Here is an 18484-nt window from a genome sequence, read left to right as displayed (position 1 = left end):
TGGATTCAATTTTTTTAAAAAAATTAAAAACTAAAATTTTTAAAAGTTTAAAAACCTTAATCAGCCAACAAAAATTTAGAAATTAAAAACCTCAACAAAAAAAAGTTAAAAAACTTTCACCAATCAAATAAAATTTAAAAACTAAATTAATTAATCCGCATTTCAAAAACTAAAAACCACATTTAAAAAAAAATTAAGAATTAAAAACTTAATTAATTAATCCTTTCTTTTTTTTTTTAATCTACATACTATCCATCTCTCTACCTTATCTCTCCATTTTCTCTTATCAATATTAAAAGACTAAAACACACACACACACACACAAAATAAACAAATACCCCATGGTACTCTGCTTCTGCTTGAACCCCTGACTTTGTCTGTAGTCCAGTCCACTTTCTCTTCACTTTCTAAGTTCCACTACTGACTCCACCAAAACCCCTCAACACACCCTTCTTCTCATGTTGAATGATCAAACACCTTCCACAAGCCATGGCACAGAGCAACACCACATTGACAGTGCAGAAAACGAACCACAAATCAGAGAAATCTACGCCTTAACTCCCCCCCCAAGAAGAGAACCAAACTTTGAAACACACACACACAGCCACAGCCACCTCTCATCTTCTGTGTCCATAGAAGGTGGTTCCAGCGAGAATTTCAGCATGAGTAGAGAATTCAGTGCTCTTGTTCTAGCAGGCTCAAGCATCGACCACAACATCACCACCCCAAGTCAAATGAGCTTGGACATGATGATGCATAGCGATGAAGGAGGTGTTAATAGCAACAACACTAACAATAACAATAACTACAACAACTTGGGGAGGATTGAAGAGGATGAGGTGTTGATGATGGAGGAGACTAACCCTTTGGCAATTGTGGCGGATAACAACCCTTTGGAGGCGGTTTCGTCATCGCCGCCGCCTCCAAGTCGTGGTGGAGGGACTTTTTCTTCTTCTTCTGCTACTTCAGGTGGTGGTGCTGTGAATGAGATGACAGTGCAGAGAGTGAGGAAGGAGGAAGTTGAGGCAAAGATATCGGCGTGGCAGAACGCTAAGGTTGCTAAGATCAACAACAGGTTCAAGAGGGAAGATGCTGTTATCAATGGCTGGGAGAATGAGCAGGTTCAGAAAGCATCTTCATGGATGAAGAAAGTTGAGGTATGTTATGTATCAATTATGAATATTATTTTGGGTGGTCACTGGTTCGCCGAGAGTACTAGTTCTTTGAAGTACCGATAGATAAAGACTAATTCTTCCAAGTAATGGAATTTATTAAGGGACTAACATCTCTTAATAGATACTCTTTCATGCATACATACTTGGGAATCGAACCTAAGCAAGGGTATATATAGTACTAGCTAATGAGTTGAATTTTAGGTTACTTTTTTTTTGTGGGTGTTAGTGGGTTGGTTAGTGATCATGATGATTAGTTTGGTTGGGATTTTATGGTGATGGGGGTGCTTATTTATGATGATTACTCTGGAGACTAAAATTGAGGCGTTAAATTAGTCCATGGTTGATCCAATCTATCGGTGAAGAACAGAACGATTACCTTAGTTTCTTCTGGGTCTTCATAAAAGTGGGTTTTTTTTAATAAAAAAACTGAATTGAATATAGTTGACATGTTAGGAAGTAGGGTTTGACACCATTTGATGATTGCATCATTAATGTTTTTTTTTTTTTTTTGTGACTGGACTCATTATTGTTATTTGGACTCTTGAATCATATATCACTATATTTTAAGTTTTTAACAAAATTAGGTGGGAATTATTTTCATTTTCTTGAACAGAAGAAACTTCCATTTATGAAATTATGAATGGTTGAACGAGGTCTAGATTGCCTGTCAATTTTCATTTTCTTTTCTTTCCCTCTTTAATTATTATTATTCCCTGAACAGAAGTGCCAGTGGAAGCAAATATTCTTTGATTATTTTTTATGTACGTTTGTGGTTTTAGCAAGCAATTCAAGGGCTTGATCTTGATCATACGCAGGCTTAAAATCTATGTCTTCTCAGGTTGAAAAGATATGTAGAATTTGGCTCCTTCTTAATCTTTTCTGTTTCCTCTTTTCTTTTTCTTGTTTGGGCTAGGGAGGATGTAATGCCAATTTCAAAGTAATATATCATCCAGCTGCAAGCATATTCTGTATTTTTTTTATGAGCAAAAGGATATTCTTTTGGTTACTACTTAATTATTAGTAGAGTTCAATTGTTGTATATAGTCAAGAGTAAAAAGTTTTATACCGTAAAACTAATTAGAATTTTTTTAAAAAAATTAAGGTAATTATTGTAAAAAGTTTTAAAAATATCTGAAGTATACATGGTAATATCTGAAGGGACTCCTTTGGGTTGCATCCATTGCCTTATCTTCAATTCTAATTTTACAGTCACAACAAAAAAGGGCTGAAAATATGGTAGCTGCCAGCAAATAGCAAGTTGTCCAATGATTTGATTTTGATGCCACTTTCATTTTCAGCCTACATTACATTAACTCTATTGGACAGTAAAACAGAACTTTGACAAACAAAGTGCACACTACATGTAATTACAATTTTGTCCATCATTAACCAAAAAAAAATTGCACTAATTGTGCAGAGGAAGCTGGAGGAGAAAAGAGCAAGAGCACTGGAGAAAATGCAAAATGATGTAGCAAAAGCACATAGAAAAGCTGAGGAGAGAAAGGCATCGGCAGAGGCTAAAAGGGGAACTAAAGTAGCCAGGGTTCTGGAGATTGCCAACCTCATGAGAGCAGTTGGAAGAGCACCTACCAAAAGATCTTTCTTTTAAATTATATAAAATGAATGTTATGTTTTGAAACCACATTTGTAGAGAAAAGTAACCAAAAAGAGAAACATAGAGTGAAAAAGTTTGAGCATAATAGATGACATAGTGTGATAAGAGTCCCTTTTCCTTTTGAATTTAATTTAAAGGATTAAAGAGGGCTAGCAGTGTATAAAGAAAAAGAAGATATGAGGTGTATATGTTATTATATTATATATTATATAGAAACCAATTGGAGTGTTTTTGAGTGATTGATTAGTGCATTAGAATTAATTTATAGACATGAATGATCATTTGGTTGGTTGTGCTGATTAAAAGTTTTGTACATTAATAATATAATGCTTATTATTGTAATTAGTTGGCTTCCACTACTCGCAAATGCATTGCCGACACGTAACTGTGTGTGTCCAACATTTTATGCAATTTTCTCCACATTGTTAGATTTTGACATACCAAACTGGCCCTCACAAATCTTCCTAATCAGTTGTTAATTTTCATACCCCATCACGGGAAAAAGAAGTATTTGTTTAGTTTAAGAGAAAATATCTTACAGACTTAACGCACTAGATAGAGTCGAATGACCCACTTAATGCACGGATTAGTAAAGTAAATCACTAATTCTAGTTAGAGAACATCACTAAAAATAAAGTTACGCACTTAAATTTTGTTCATTAGTCAATGAAGAACCAAGTTATTCACCTATTCAATTCAAGTGAAAAGTTAGGCATGTGGCAACTTAGTAGACCAGAGACAACTCAGGTGAAAAAAAAGCAATTGAATAGTTGATGCTCAACTTTTGCACGGAAGTTTCGCAGTGATGTGGCTAGTATTTCATCACCAAGTAACTAGAGTTTTCACGCTTTCAATAAGAACTAAAGTTAAAAACAGTAGAAATAATTTTCGTTTTCTAGTGTGTTTTTGTATTTGGAGCGTGAGTCTCTCCAGTGGAAGGCAATTTTCACCAATACTGGTCTAGAAAAGGATTGAGTGTCAGCATGGAACACATAGTCAACAAAGCTAGATACAAATTACAATGTCTAGTTAGATAAATTCATTACCTTCCAAAGGGAGAAGATTTTGGCCATGAAATATGATCGAGGCATCTCTCTAAATGTTTCAGTATCTCCTTTTCCTGTGTACAAATTGATTTTCATGTCCTTAGCACCACATTTTTGCTAAATCCTGTATCCATGTGCTACTTACTAGAAATTATTATATGGTCTGAGACCAGAAATTATTATATGGTCTGAGACCATCATGTGTTTATGGTCTCAGTTAATCTCCATGCGGCACATAGTCAAGTTTCTCAATTTACAAGAAAGAGTTCATAAAATTCGATTATTGATCATGTAGATATTGACTTGAACCATGGACACATAGTGATTTCAAACCATGTAATAATTTCTCACTGCTAATATTTCTATGTCAGGCAATAAAACTAAAGAAGTATCTGTCAAGGATGTTGTTTTCTTACGCAGTATATTAATTCTCAATGGGTAGCTAATAAAACAATCAAATATTTTTCATTTATCTTAGATGTGCTTCACAGATTTCTTGAACTATTCCTTCATGCTTGCCTGTATGTATTTGGAGTTTGGACCCAAGGCAAGGCATAAAAAGGTCATATTTCTATTATAATGCAGTGTTTATAATTTGAAACAGTAAATAAATCCATGATACACAGCATTCCAAAATAACTATCGTATTAGTACTATTCAAATCTACTTACTCCATTGCATGCTAGAACCTTGCTTTCATTTTCATGAAGTGTAATGCGTAAACTGCTGGTCAAGTTCTGAATTTTCTACAAAGATTACAAATGTACATGATTTGGGTTCATTTTGGATCCTAATGGAAACAAGCATCAGAGAAAAAGAAGCTGCTGCACCATTTTCTAACAAGAAAACTTCTACCAGTCACCGTCTAACGAACATTACAAAAGATGTTCAAAGTTTTCCAACCTTTTCTTGGTTAGAAGTGGTATACAGAATTACTATGGTAAAAGTATTAGAAAATTGTTATGGAAGAGTTATCTACTGGTAAATCCTCCCTCCATCGTCAGAATATTGTTGAAATAATGAAGTATAGCAACTCTAACAATATAATGTCACAGAATTTGATATCGGTTCAAGATTATTTCCGTTCCCACAGCTCCAACATATTTCATCTTATAACAGATCCAAATTTGCATAAATTTCTCTGCTTTGAGGGTGGTCTTTGTCATTTGCTATAAAATAGTGAACCTCATTGTATATCTCAATCCAGCTGGAACCTCCTTCATCATACATATTTGATACAAGTATGTAAGAGGAGGCCTCATCGAAGGCTAAATCAAGCAATTTTCTGGATGCCCACATTCCTAGTTGTAAATCACCACAAAGCTTACAGCCATTGACAAAAGTTCTCCAAAGCAAAGGTGACTCGGAAAGTGGGCTTTTGTTGATCATATTCATGGCTTTGGATAGATTTCCGGCACGACCTAAAAGATCAATCATGCAAGAGAAGTGCTTAATCGCAGGCCAGATCCCATACTTTGGTTCGATCTCATTGAATAAGTGCAAAACCCAGAGTAACTACATGCTTGGAGAACAACCAACATTGTAATCTCATCAGGAGCAAAATCCTGTTCCTTCATCTCCTCAAAGAGAAAAAGCGCAATGTTCCCTTCACCATGACACGATTATAAATACGTTTCTCAGCGTGAAAAACACGATTTTTCACTTCTCCTAATTAGTTTGAGTTCCTCTTAGTGTCTCATGTGTGTTGGGTACTATAATAGGGTGTTTTTATATTTCCTTTGAAAAACCCTAGAGAATGAGACATTGTAAAAGTGATCTTTTTATAACATTGATGTTATTTTTGTGACTTTCACTGAACCCCGGTCACATTGGCGTGATCGGAATTTCAAAATGATGTTTCCTTTTTGTAGAATCCGAAACACCCCTCAGCCCTTTATGTTTGACTGGGGTATTTGACTCTGAATGTTGTCATTACCTTGTTTCTAAAATCCATATTAAATTTCCTTCAATTTTGCATATAGAACCTAGTGTTTGGACTAACAAGCGTGAACAAGAGAGACCTTTGAGTAACGCAAAGAGGAACTGAAGGAGAGCTCATGATAGGTGAGGGGAGTTTATTATAATTTATTGTTTTTGATACCATAGTTGGAGTTAGGGAACCTAACTATGGGGATGTATGCATGTCCTTGTTGCATGCTGGTTTTCAAAGAAAATAATGTTTTTGACTAATGGGATGCGATATATCTATTATTGATTAATAACATTACTATTAGACTTGTGTGTTCTGAAGACTTGAGAAGTGTGAATCTCAGGCATGAACTACAGATGTATGTATATGCGGAATGTGACTTACTGTTGATGTTCCTATTGATGACATTAATTGATATGAGGTGAGGTTGATGTTTATGATGATATTGATATGAAATGATGTTGTTATTGATGATTATGTCAATATGAGTTGATGTTGTTATTGATGATTGTTCAAGCTCTAGGACAGTCCCGAACTTTATCGGAAAATGTAGCGAGTCGTTAAAGTAATAATAAAACGGTAAGAAACCGAGTATCGAACTCAGGGAACTTGTGTCATTTGGTGAAGTTTCATTCAACAAGCAGACATTGATATAAAGCCATGTAAACAAAATTAAATCAAAGATGTATATGCTGTAAATCTAAAAGAACTACAAATACGCTTATCAAAATGGGAGAGAAAACAGATGATTAAAACCTTGGGTCCTTCTACTGAGCGCTTTATGTAATTAAAATATTTTTCTCCATTTAATGTTATTTCTGTGTTCTATGCTGAGGACTAAAATACCAAACACCGATTCCTCATGTGAATGAACTAATTCTAATTAAACCTCGTTCTCGGATGTCTCGTCGAACTTAGCCTAATTGAACAACATTACAATCACAACATATCAAAAACTAAAACACTGCACTCTATGTCTAGCAATGCAGTTATCTAGCCTTGCTCTATCCAGTTCTAAGGATTAATACATTTTCCAATGCTAAAAATCCTAACTTTACACACCAATGGGTGATCAGACCAAAAACATGCAACAATTAAGTGCAGATAGAAGCAATGAACACATAAAACAACTTTAAATAGATAGTTAAGAATTTACATCAAGTTCCAGCAGAATTTCCCAACAGATATACTTAGCCTTCCATGACAAGGCATCACCTTTCAGCTACAAGATGAGGGTTTAAGAAGAATATAACAGATTACATAGTGGTGGGGATGTCTCCTCCACCTCTAGGAACCTAGAAATTACTCCTAAACTTAAAATCCTCTTGAAAGCTGAGATTTTTGGCTTCCTTGCTCTGTTTTGTGCCTCTGTTCTGCTCTCTACATTCTAATCCATGCTCTCTCTTAACCGAATGCTTGATTTTTCCAACTTCAGCCTTAAAAAGGGCTTTCTATCCTTGAAGGCGCGCTTAGCGCGAGTTAGTGAATATCCGCTGAGTGAGCTGGGTGCGCTTAGCGTAGGAAGAGACAAACGCCTCGCTAAGCGAGCTGATGACACACTGAGCGCGTAGATGCTTCTTAGATTCTCCTCAAGATTCTCCCAACTCGCTAAGCGGGCTGAGTGCCTCGCTTAACGCACGACTCTCGCTAAGCGCACAGGCCTCGCTTAGCGAGACACTAGCTGCTAGCTTGCCCAAATTTCATCCTTTTTACCTGAAATTGAAGTTTAAACACATTAAATTCACAATGTTGGGAATTTATACTTAACAAAATTAAGCTAAACCTAAAAATATGCACAAATCTACAAAAAGAACCATAAATTGGGGAGAAGACAAACATTTTATAACACTTTTCTACAAAAGTTAGTCGTAAATGACGACTAACAAAATCTCCCAAATTTATAGTTTTGCTTGTCCTCAAGCAAAGAAAGAACAGTTCACTTGTCCTCAAGTGACAAAATCACAGTGGTTATTCAAAATTGTGTTTATTTCCAAGCATTCAATAACATGACACAAGTAGCATACAATGCTTCAATCAACAGCTTTTCACAAGATATGCAGCTTTTCAAAGATATGAACATGATAATTAGGCACACAAGTGAAGTAAGCTAGCAAGCAAGACATATATCAAGGAAGATTCCATAAGCCAATGCCTCACGGTCACTGCTTCTCTCAAGCACAAGTGTTTAAGGCTATTTCTCAATCAACAACCAACACAAGTCTCAATCTTTGCAATTCATCTCAAGCCATACAGTCACAAACACACAAATTGAGTCCGAAGTGCTTTTCTTGGCTTGTAATGAGGTTGGGCTGCAAACAAAATGTGGTTTTTCTAGGATGCAAAAATCTTAAGTTCTAGGAGAGCATTCATCCTTAGATCAACCCTTTTTCTCTTTTATTTCAGCTTCAATTACTTGCCTTTTTCATTTAAGGCACTTAGCTTTGACAATAGCACACACTTAGCTTTTATTTTTGGGATTTCTTTCTTTTTATCCTTTTTTTTTAATTTTAACAGCTTTTACTCGCTGCTTATTGATTTTGCTGTGTGTGCTGTCATCTTCTTACCACAATTGCTGTCACCCAATAAACTCCCCCAAATATGGGACAAATTTTCCTTGAACTATAATGCTCTCCTACAACCTGAGACAAGGTAGATGGAGATTACAATTTATAGGCTTAGGGTTCAAGTCAATCAATCAAACTTTCAGCTCAACATGGGTGCAAGGGATAATTCATTCATGCACAAGGTAAGCTTTTTGGCTAAGTAGCTATTTCAGTCAATCATGGCCTTCATGATGCAAGCTCCATTGGAGCTTGTAGGCCTAGGATCTTCTTCATCAATGGATTCCTTTTCTTCTTGGAAGATGAATGGAAGCAGAATGGAGAAAGGAAGAGAGAGAGGAGACGCCACTTCAAGGAGAAGATGAGTCTAGAAGAAGCTCACCACCATAGGAGGCCATGGATAAGAGCTTGGAGGAAGAAGGAGATGAATGAAGGGAGAGGGAGAGAAGAGCACAAAATTTTGTGCTCTAAATGAGCTTTGAGATCTAAAGTTTAATATTCAAATGATCAAAGTTCAAAAAAAATGCACACACATGACCTCTATTTATAGCCTAAGTGTCACACAAAATTGGAGGGAAATTCAAATTTCACTTGAATTTGAAATTGAATTTGTGGAGCCAAACTTTGGAGCCAAAATTTCACTAATTATGATTAGTGAATTTTAGTTATGGTTTAGCCCACTAATCCAAGATCAATTCCAAGATTCTCCACTAAGTGTGCTTAGGTGTCATGAGGCATGAAAAGCATGAAGGACATGCACAAAGTGAGACTATATGATGTGGCAATGGGGTGTAGTAAGCAAATGCTCACTTCCCCCTCTAAAATTTAATTGGATTGGGCTTCTACCAATTCAATTAAATTTATTTCCAACCACACACATCAAATATCCACTTAGTGCATGTGAAATTACAAAACTACCCCTAATACAAAAACTAGTCTAGGTGCCCTAAAATACAAGGGCTGAAAAATCCTATATTTCTAGGGTACCCTACCTACAATATGGAGCCTTAAATACAAGGACCAAATATAATGACATTCTAGTCTAATATGTACAAAGATAATTGGACCCAACCTTGGCCCATTGGCTCAGAAATGTACCCTAAGGTTCATGAGAACCCTAGGGCCTTCTTCAGCAGCTCTAGCCCAATCTTCTTGGAGTCTCTTGCTCATGGTTCTAGTGACTGGTCCCTTCCTAGGGAGGATTGCATCACTTCATCATCTTCAAACTCATGCATTCATTCAGTAATCAGAGATTCATGCAAAAATCAGTACTCTATGCTATTCATTCCCTCACAATTAAAGATCACACACTCACCGGGTTGTGGCTAGTGATTATCTTCACATTCAATCTGTCAAACCAACTAACATTTTCAACCATGTATCTAATCCATGTTCTTTCTCTTCTAATTATTGAATACTTATTCAAAGCATACAATCTACGCATTACAATTCACTCAATTCATGCCATTGATCAATCTAATTCATTCAACAAACATAAGATTTTCAATCAAACCAAACCACTACAATATTAATCAAACTGCAAACTGTTCAACAAGCTTTCAAAATTTACTAACTAAATAAACTAAACATAAAAACTGTACTAAAAACATAAACTGAAAATAAAATGTATCTAAAGCAGAAAAATAAATGAAATTCCTATCAACAATCATCCTGAGTTGGTGTAGGCTCGCCATGAGGTGAAGAAGGAGTATCTTGGGCTGGCTGTGGTGTCTCCTGTGCTGCTGTCGGCCAAGGATCCCAGGTACTCTGTGCCGCCTGTAGATCTGCTACATAATCAATATCCACGGGGCCTTCTTCACCCTCAGAGACCTCCACAATAGGTGAAGTGACTGGTGAGGTACGTGGAGTAGCCTCTAGAGTGGCCTCATGAGCAACCTCTGGCTTTGGCTGAGGCTCTTGGGCTGCGGAAGCCTCACCTCCCCCCAAAGGAGAAGGCTGGACTCCTGGCCAGGCCACCTATGCCATGAACTCATCCATGCTGATAAAAGGTCGATGCTGAGTCGAGTCATGCATACTCTGCATCACCAGTCATAAGCCACAGTGGATGCTCTGCAACATAGGAATGATGACCTTGGAGCATCGGCACTCGAATGATGATGATGAAGCAGAGGAAGCTGGTGCTGGAGAATGAGCAGGAGGAAATGGTGGTGCTGAAGTAAAAGGGGCTGGAGTCAGAGAAGGAGCAGGTGCAGAGGAAGCAGGAGCAGGAGGAGTAGCCGAAGATGGACCCTCAGATCCTCTAGCCCGTGCCTTGCAGATCCCTGAAAATTCGATCGTGGGATCGTCCAGGTTCCAGCAGTTCTTCTTAATGTATGCCAAATTAATGGCTGGATTGAGAGACTCGAAAGTCAGAGAATCTGAGATGACTCCTCTGGCTATGCACAATGCTGAAATCAATGCCGAAAAACCAAGCTTAGAGGAGTTGGACTGGGCCATCTATGAGATCTGGTGTGAAATGAGAAAGCCCACGTCCATGTCCATCTTCATCACAAGTCTATAAACTAACCTCGCCCGATCCATGTTCAGATCAGAGGTATGAGAAGTGGGGGCAAGGTTAGAATATGATAGCACACTCCAGGTCTGGGCCAACATCATCAGATCCTTCCTCAAGAGCTTCCAGGGTGCTCCTTCAACATTAAGAACAAATCCTCACCCTAGAATATAAAGCTTGGAGGCAAGCTCCTGAGGATCTGTGCGCGACCTGCAAAATATAGAGTACGAGGGGTACTGCTCCCCTGACTGAATGACTGGTGGTGTCTCCAAGAAAGCATTCAACGATGTAGCGTCAAATTTTATTAGCTTCCTTCTGACTCAAACCTATTTTGGTGATTTATCTTCTGGATCATACAGGTTCGAGTAAAATTCTTTAACTAGGGCCACATCGATGTGCCTGTCCATATGCTGTGTCAGCGCCTTATGCCAGTTGTGCTGGATGAGCTCTCGCCTGAACTCATCGTACTCAGTCACGAAGAGGTTAACGTTCCTCTTTGGAAGGATGTTCCGGGAGTGAACGTTATGAGAATAACGCTCCCAAGCAACCTTGGAAACGAACTGGGTGGTATCATAGGGTTACCGAGGTTGGGAGGCTGTGGATTTCCTCTTCCTGGAAGCCATCCGCATCAAAAGTACAAGAATCAAGTTAGACAGGTTTTTATTTCAACTAAAAGCAGAAAAATAAAACTGAAAAATAGACTGGGCGCTTAGCGAGACTGACTCTCTTAGCGCGCCTTATAAAAATAACAACACTCGCTTAGCGCGTAGTGCGCGCTTAGCGCATCAACACAAAAACAAAGACTCTGGCTAAGCGAGACACACTTAGCTGAAACAACACAGTGGCTAAGCAAGCATGGCTTGCTAAGCCTTATTCTCTAACAGAGAGCTAATTGAACTTAGCAAGATAGGCTCGCTTAGCGCGACACTCTAAACAGGCTTACCGCCAGCAAGCGCTTAGCCCAAATACACTACTAGAACTTAATTGGCTTAGCGAGCAGGGCTCGCTTAGCGCATGAACAAAATCACAGAAAAAAACACAAATGCCTTGGCTTGGCGAGATTGACTCGCTTAGCCCAGGCTTATTCAACCTATAGTGGTTGAGTGGCTTAGCGAGAGGACTCACTTAGCCACCAATAGAAGACAAAAAGACTCTAAGAGTCTGACCTAAGCATCTAACTTGCTATGCGCAGCAAGTCGGCTATGCGAGTTCATACCAACTGAAAATAAAAACTGGAAATTTAAATACTCGCTAAGCCTAAGGTGCAATGGCTTAGCGAGTTCATACGAGTGATGTGCCATCATTTTCTTCTATTTTCTAAACCCTTTTTGCACCATTTTAATTATTGATTGGTCTTAATTGTCAATTAATTAGGCAGTTTTATTATTTGGGCTCATTTAGCTAATTTGATGTTTTTAATCTAATTTCAGGAATTAATGAAACATTGGGCTTAATCCGGATTTTAGTTGTGGACTTGAAGAGGGCAAATAAAGCAGCGCTTACCTTAGTTAATTTCTAATTAGGAAATTTCGCAATTTTATTTTATGTTGTTCAATGTTTATTTCGTTTTGGGCCAGAGTATTGTAATAGGGCCCAGTGACTTTGAGTGACTCTTTTTAAATAGCTGCCTTGGGATTCGTGCAAGGCATTCTATTCTGCTATTTTCATTATTCAGAGCTTTGGTTTTAGGTTTTCACGTTTTTCTGTTCCCTTGTTACAATTTTCGTTCTTAATGCAAATTTCCGTTTTCTGCTTCTAATTACGAGTTCATTCGTGCTTCTTCTTCTACTTTCATTTACGTTTCTGTTCATTTACGTTTCTGTTCATTTATGTTTCTGTTTCATGTTTCATTTGTGTTTTCTGTTTGAATCCATGGAAGGCTAGATTTTCTGGTGTTGTTTCCTTTTGATGACGAAGCCCAACTCTCTTTGAGGTTTCGCTTGTAATGTGGGTTCCTGGCAGTTTTCCCTTCACCAGTTATCCCAATTTCGTGAATATTAATTAGTGCACACTTCGTGTTCGATTAATTGCCTCTGAGCCTAACTTGCGTTCATGCTTAATGGACGAAGGGCTAACTGGTGTATGTGGTGCCTAATCACGTATTGAAAACCCTAAGTTGATTTTCGCTTAGTAAATTGAAACAGGGTTGGATTAAGTGGTTGACTGTTAGGGACGAATTTTCCATAACCCAGGATAAGAGAATGACTTCTGAATCAGAGGAAACAACCCGTTTTTAATATTAGTATTTTCGTATTCCAGTTTACTTGTTCTGCTCTTTAATTACCAAACAACCAAACCCCCCCCCCCAATCGTTACTGTTACTGCAAGTATATTATGAACATTTGGTTTGTCACTGCTCGTTGGGAAACGACCTAGGATCACTTCCTAGTTACTGCATTTTCATGTTTATTTGATTCGGGTACGGCCTCGATCAACGAGCATTCAAACACATGTACAAAAATGATGAACAAGCTTAGCGGACAGGGCCGACTAACCGAGTTCATCCAAAAAACCAGAAAATCAACATAAATTGATGAACTCGCTTAGCGCACAGGCGCGCTTAGCGAGCACATCGAAATTTCCAGAAAACTTGGGGCTTTTCAGCCCCCTACCATAGGCCTCTGTTAGGCCTCAAAACCTAATCAAAACAACACAAAAGCATGTACATTATGTGCGAAAATAAACCCCTAACAACATAGCATCTAAAGACTAACCTAACTGTAACATTGCAAAGCACAAAATCAAAGCTTTAAACTAGCTACAGTAGTCTTCTATCCTAAGGTTCAAAGCAAAAATAAAAGTGAAGAGTTGAGAACACTTACTTGGATTGCAGAGAAGATTAAGCACGAGGAAGCACAGAGAAGCAGAGAATACAATGGAAGCACAATGCAGATGAGTGCAAGAGTAAGTGAGAAATGTGTATGTAATTCCACAGAAGAAAACTACCTAAGGCTGTTAAGCCTTATTTTTGGCAGTTTCGACTGCCTCGCTTAGCGTGGGTCACTCGCTAAGTGAGCACTCAATGACTTTTGAGTTTTCAGAATTCAAACTCACGCGCTTAGTGGGCTGACTTGCTCAACCCAATTCTAAAATATGACATTCCAGAGAAGAAATTGGGCTTAGCGTGAAGGGTCGCGCTTAGCGAGTTCTGCAGCTCTGATTGGTCTGCAACTCTCGTTAGCGGACCATGGGCCAGCTTAGCAAATAGAATGCTTTCTGATGCAGTAGTGGGGCTCGCTTAGCGAGTGGCTCTTGCTTAGCACAATTCCAAACCCGAGAGGGATTTGCGCTTAGCAGGTATTACCCGCTGGGCCCAATTCAAAATAAGGTCCAACAGAGAAGGAATTGCGCTTAGTGCATAGTGGGCGCTTAGCGAGATGCAACTGTGTGCTTAGTGAGATTATTTGCTTAGCCCAATTCCAAAAAGATGAAATTCTAGAGAAATTTTTGGGCTTAGCGTACAGGGCTCGCTCAGCGAGACCCCTTCAGCCAGTGAACAGGGGTTGATGCGCTTAGGGCAAGAAGTGACTCGCTCAGTGCATATAGGATCATTCGCTTAGCGCACGAGGCACGCTGAGCGAGTGGATGACTGAAAATTTTTTCTAAGTGTTTCCATCCACAGCTTCCAGAGAAGCTTGATCAACCCCATTTTCAATGGAAAACATGCTGATTAATCATTCAAACAATCATAAACAAGTATTCTCAAACTAAATGCAATGAACATAAAATAAAAAAGGATTGGGTTGCCTCCCAGCAAGCGCTCGCTTAACGTCATTAGCTTGACGCATCTTACTTTATGGATCAGGGTCAAACTTGGTTCCAACCTTCAAAACCTTCTCCTCCTCAACTTCATCCATCTCAAAACAAACATTTTTGGTCCAACAACTTCTTTTCTTCCTCAAATAAGTTGAAGTTAATCTTCTGATTATCAATACCCATCTCCAGCTTTTTCTTTCTCGTATCTACCACACAACTGGCAATTAACATGAAAGGACGTCCCAGGATCAAAGGTATTTCAGATTCCTCTTCGATGTCCATTACAACGAAATCAGTTGGGAAAGTGAAATGCTTTACTCTTGCCAAGACATCCTCAATCACTCCATACGGCCTGGTAATGGAGTAGTCTGCTAACTATAGTGTCATTCTTGTTGGCATTATTTCCAACTCTCCTAACCTTCTGCACATAGAGAGTGGCATTAAATTTATACTAGCTCCCAAGTCAATGAAAGCTTTGCCAACAGACACAGCACCAATAGAGCATGGTATAGTGACACTTCCAAGATCTTTGTGCTTTGGTGGAAGGATCCGTTGAATTATGGCACTACAATTTCCCTCCACAACAATGGTGTAACTATGTATGTACTTGCTCTTTTTGGTTAGCAAATCTTTTAGAAACTTTGAGTAGAGTGGCATCTGCTGTAAGGCCTCTCCAAAGAGCATAGTAATCGCCAGTTTCTTGAAGATATCAAGGAACCAAGCAAGGTGCCGCTCCTTATCTTTCTTTGAGGGTACCGAGGGATATGGCACCTCTCTCCCTTCAACTGGACTAGCCTCTCTTTTCTTTTCACGAGCCAGCTCACTCTTAGTTCTTCTTTTCTCCTTTTTCTCTTTCTCTTTTTTATTTTTTTTCATTTTGTTTTTGTTTTTCTTTATTCTCCTCTTCATTTCTTTCTTTCTTATTCACAATTATTGGTGTCTCTCTTAGTTGGTCATATTTTTCTTCTTCCTCTCCCTCTCCAAGTTCACACACTGGTTCCTGGTTCTCCTTAACTTTCCTTTCCTCATCCTCAATCATGGTGCCCATCCTACCTCTGGTCATCACAACCTTGCACTCTTCTTTTGGATTATGCTCAGTGCTCGCTCCAAAAATACTAGAAGATTTTTCTGCAATCTGTTTGGCCAGCTGCCCCACCTGGATTTCAAGGTTTTTGATGGCTGACTTTGTGCTCTTGTGGTTGGACTTTGAAACCTGCATAAACTGAGCAAGGGTTTCATCCAGCTTTGTGGTTCTCTCATATAGGCTAGGCCCCTGGTGCTGAGGCCTATTAGATGGTCCACCCTGCTCTTTGTTGAATTGATTGCCAGGGTGGGCTCTCCATTGCCCTTGCTGCTTATTAAAATTCAAACCATGTTGAAAACCTGAATATCCGCCTGCATTATAACCTTGCTTGGGCTTATTCCCTTTCATGTAATTAACTTCTTGTGCAAAATCATCAATGGGAATGCAACGGTCAGACTCGTGAGCTCCACCACAAATGCTGCAACCTCCTACCTGCAAAACAACGAAATGGGAAGGTTGATTAACATTAAACTGGTTTGGCAACTTAAGGTTTCGGTCAATGTCTTAAGCTGCTTGGACAGCTACTTGTTCTGTGCCAAAAGTGCATCCTGGGATGAAAGCTCTAGCAGACTTCTTTTGGTAGGGATATGAGTCCTATCACGCAGGTAAACCATGGAATAGGTTGCCCTATATCAGCTTTGATTAGTGAATGAGGATAGGTAATATTCTGCGCTTGAACCTCTGGCCGCACAATGCTAGTGAAAAACTGTGGCACAGTAGAACTTGAGTAGTCTTTAAGGGTTACTCTTCTAGGTTGCTCTTAAGCCATTATGTTGGGTTCAAGCACTACAGTTTCAGATTCCCTTGTTTCTGGAAAACTGGAAGATGACTCAGAAGATCGAGGTTCCTCTAGAATTGGTACTTCCATTTCTTGCAAAAATTTTCTTCGCCTTTCTACGTTGTTTCTTCTACAAGTAGCTTCAATCTCCAAGTCCAAATCAACCAAATCACCTGCAAAAGATCTATGGTGCATACAAGGCACTAGCAAGAAGAGTGGTTAACCAATTCAAGAGAAAAAACAAATTTCTAAAATAACTAAATATTCACACAAAAATAATCAACGAATAAAGAATTGATGCCTACAAATTGAACTAGACTTCCCCAAATGGAAAGAAGTTCCTCGACAACGACACCAAAAAATTTGTTCGAGCTCTAGGACAGTCCCGAACTATATCGAAAAGTGTATTGAGTCATTAAAGTAATAATAAAACGGTAAGAAATTGAGCATCGAACTCAGGGAACTTGTGTCATTTGGTGAAGTTTCATTCAACAAGCAGACATTGATATAAAGCCATGTAAATAGAATTAAATCAAAGATGTATGTGCTATAAATCTAAAAGAACTACAAATACGCTTATCGAAACGGGAGAGAAAACAGATGATTAAAATGTTGGGTCCTTCTACTGAACGCTTGATGTAATTAAAATATTTTTCTCTATTTAATGTTATTTCTGTGTTCTATGCTGAGGACTAAAATACCAAACACCGATTCGTTGCGTGAATGGACTAAGTCTAATTAAACCTCATTCTCGAATGTCTCGTCGAACTTAGCCTAATCGATCAACATTACAACCACATCATATCAAAAACAAAAACCCTGCACTCTATGTCTAGCAATGCAGTTATCTAGCCCTGCTTTATCCTGTTCTAAGGATTAATACATTTTCCAATGCTAAAAATCCTAACTTTACACACCAATGGGTGATAAAACCAAAAGCATGCAATAATTAAGTGTAGATAAAAGCAATGAACACATAAAAAAAACTTTAAATAGATAGTTAAGAGTTTACATCAAGTTCCAGTAGAATTTCCCAATAGAGATACTTAGCCTTCCATCACAAGGCAGCACCTTTCAGCTACAAGATGAGTGTTTAAGAAGAAAATAACAGATTACACAGTGGTGGGGATGTCTCTTCGACCTCTAGGAAGTTAGAAATTACTCCTAAACCTAAAATCCTATTGAAAGCTGAGATTTTTGGCTTCCTTACTCTGTTTTGCGCCTCTGTTTTGCTCTCTACGTTCTAATCCATGCTCTCTCTTAGCTGAATGCTTGATTTTTCCAACTTCAGCCTTAAAAAGGGCTTTCTGCCCTCGAAGGCACACTTAGCGACATTTTCGTGCTTAGCACGAGTTAGTGAATATCCGCTGAGCTAGCTGGGCGCCCTTAGCGTAGGAAGAGACAAACGCCTTGCTAAGCGAGCTGATGACGCGCTGAGCACGCAGATGCTTCTCAGATTCTCCCAACTTGCTAAGCAGGCTGAGTGCCTCGCTTAACACATGACTCTCACTAAGCGCACAGGCCTCGCTGAGGGAGTCACCAGCTGCTAGCTTGCACAAATTTCATCCTTTTTACCTGAAATTGAAGTTGAAACACATTAAATTCACAATGTTGAGCATTTCTGCTAAACAAAATTAAGCTAAACCTAAAAATACATACAATCCTACAAAAAGAACCATAAATTGGGGGGAAGACAAACATTTTATAACACTTTTCTATACAAAAGTTAGTCGTAAATGACGACTAACAATGATTATGCTAATATGAGATGATGTTGTTGTTGTTGATAATGTCATTGAGATGAGTTGATGTTGATGTTGAGCATATTGAGATGAAATGTTGATGATGTTGAAAATACACTATGATGATGTATGTAGTGTATGTACATGGGGGGTGCATTGACCTTGTTGGATGTCCTTGGTGGAGGAAATAGAATGGTTAAAGAGTTTTAAGCATCTCTGGAGTGGGATGGCTTAGAATCTTTAATTATCCACGATCAGTGCATTGATGGTGGCCATGTTTCATAC

At 38.6% G+C, this 18484-nt stretch overlaps 2 protein-coding genes across 2 annotated transcripts; one reads left to right on the top strand and one right to left on the bottom strand.

Annotated features, from left to right (window-relative positions):
- The first annotated feature begins 232 nt into the window (after positions 1 to 232).
- Positions 233 to 3059, top strand: LOC114369252 (remorin 4.2-like). Its single transcript, XM_028326441.1, has 2 exons — positions 233 to 1157; positions 2593 to 3059. The coding sequence occupies exons 1-2, from the start codon at positions 459 to 461 to the stop codon at positions 2782 to 2784; spliced, it is 891 nt and encodes a 296-aa protein (XP_028182242.1). The 5' UTR covers positions 233 to 458; the 3' UTR covers positions 2785 to 3059.
- A 6927-nt stretch (positions 3060 to 9986) lies between these two features.
- Positions 9987 to 10784, bottom strand: LOC114371475 (proline-rich receptor-like protein kinase PERK8). Its single transcript, XM_028328900.1, has 2 exons — positions 10419 to 10784; positions 9987 to 10304 (listed from the first exon to the last, which is right to left on the bottom strand). The coding sequence occupies exons 1-2, from the start codon at positions 10782 to 10784 to the stop codon at positions 9987 to 9989; spliced, it is 684 nt and encodes a 227-aa protein (XP_028184701.1).
- Between the last annotated feature and the right edge of the window lie 7700 nt (positions 10785 to 18484).

This window comes from Glycine soja, chromosome 10, assembly GCF_004193775.1.
Source record: "Glycine soja cultivar W05 chromosome 10, ASM419377v2, whole genome shotgun sequence".
In the NCBI taxonomy this organism is placed as follows: Eukaryota; Viridiplantae; Streptophyta; class Magnoliopsida; order Fabales; family Fabaceae; genus Glycine; species Glycine soja.
This window is presented reverse-complemented; position numbering and strand designations above follow the sequence as displayed.

What these genes read in the sequence shown, in the direction of transcription:
- LOC114369252 (XM_028326441.1), top strand. Translation starts at nt 459, where the DNA reads ATGTTGAATGATCAAACACCTTCCACAAGCCATGGCACAGAGCAACAC. An exon ending in CATGGATGAAGAAAGTTGAG is followed by an intron (nt 1,158 to 2,592) that starts GTATGTTATGTA and finishes CTAATTGTGCAG; the next exon opens with AGGAAGCTGGAGGAGAAAAG.
- LOC114371475 (XM_028328900.1), bottom strand. Translation starts at nt 10,784, where the DNA reads ATGGCCCAGTCCAACTCCTCTAAGCTTGGTTTTTCGGCATTGATTTCA. An exon ending in TCGAGTGCCGATGCTCCAAG is followed by an intron (nt 10,305 to 10,418) that starts GTCATCATTCCT and finishes TTCATGGCATAG; the next exon opens with GTGGCCTGGCCAGGAGTCCA.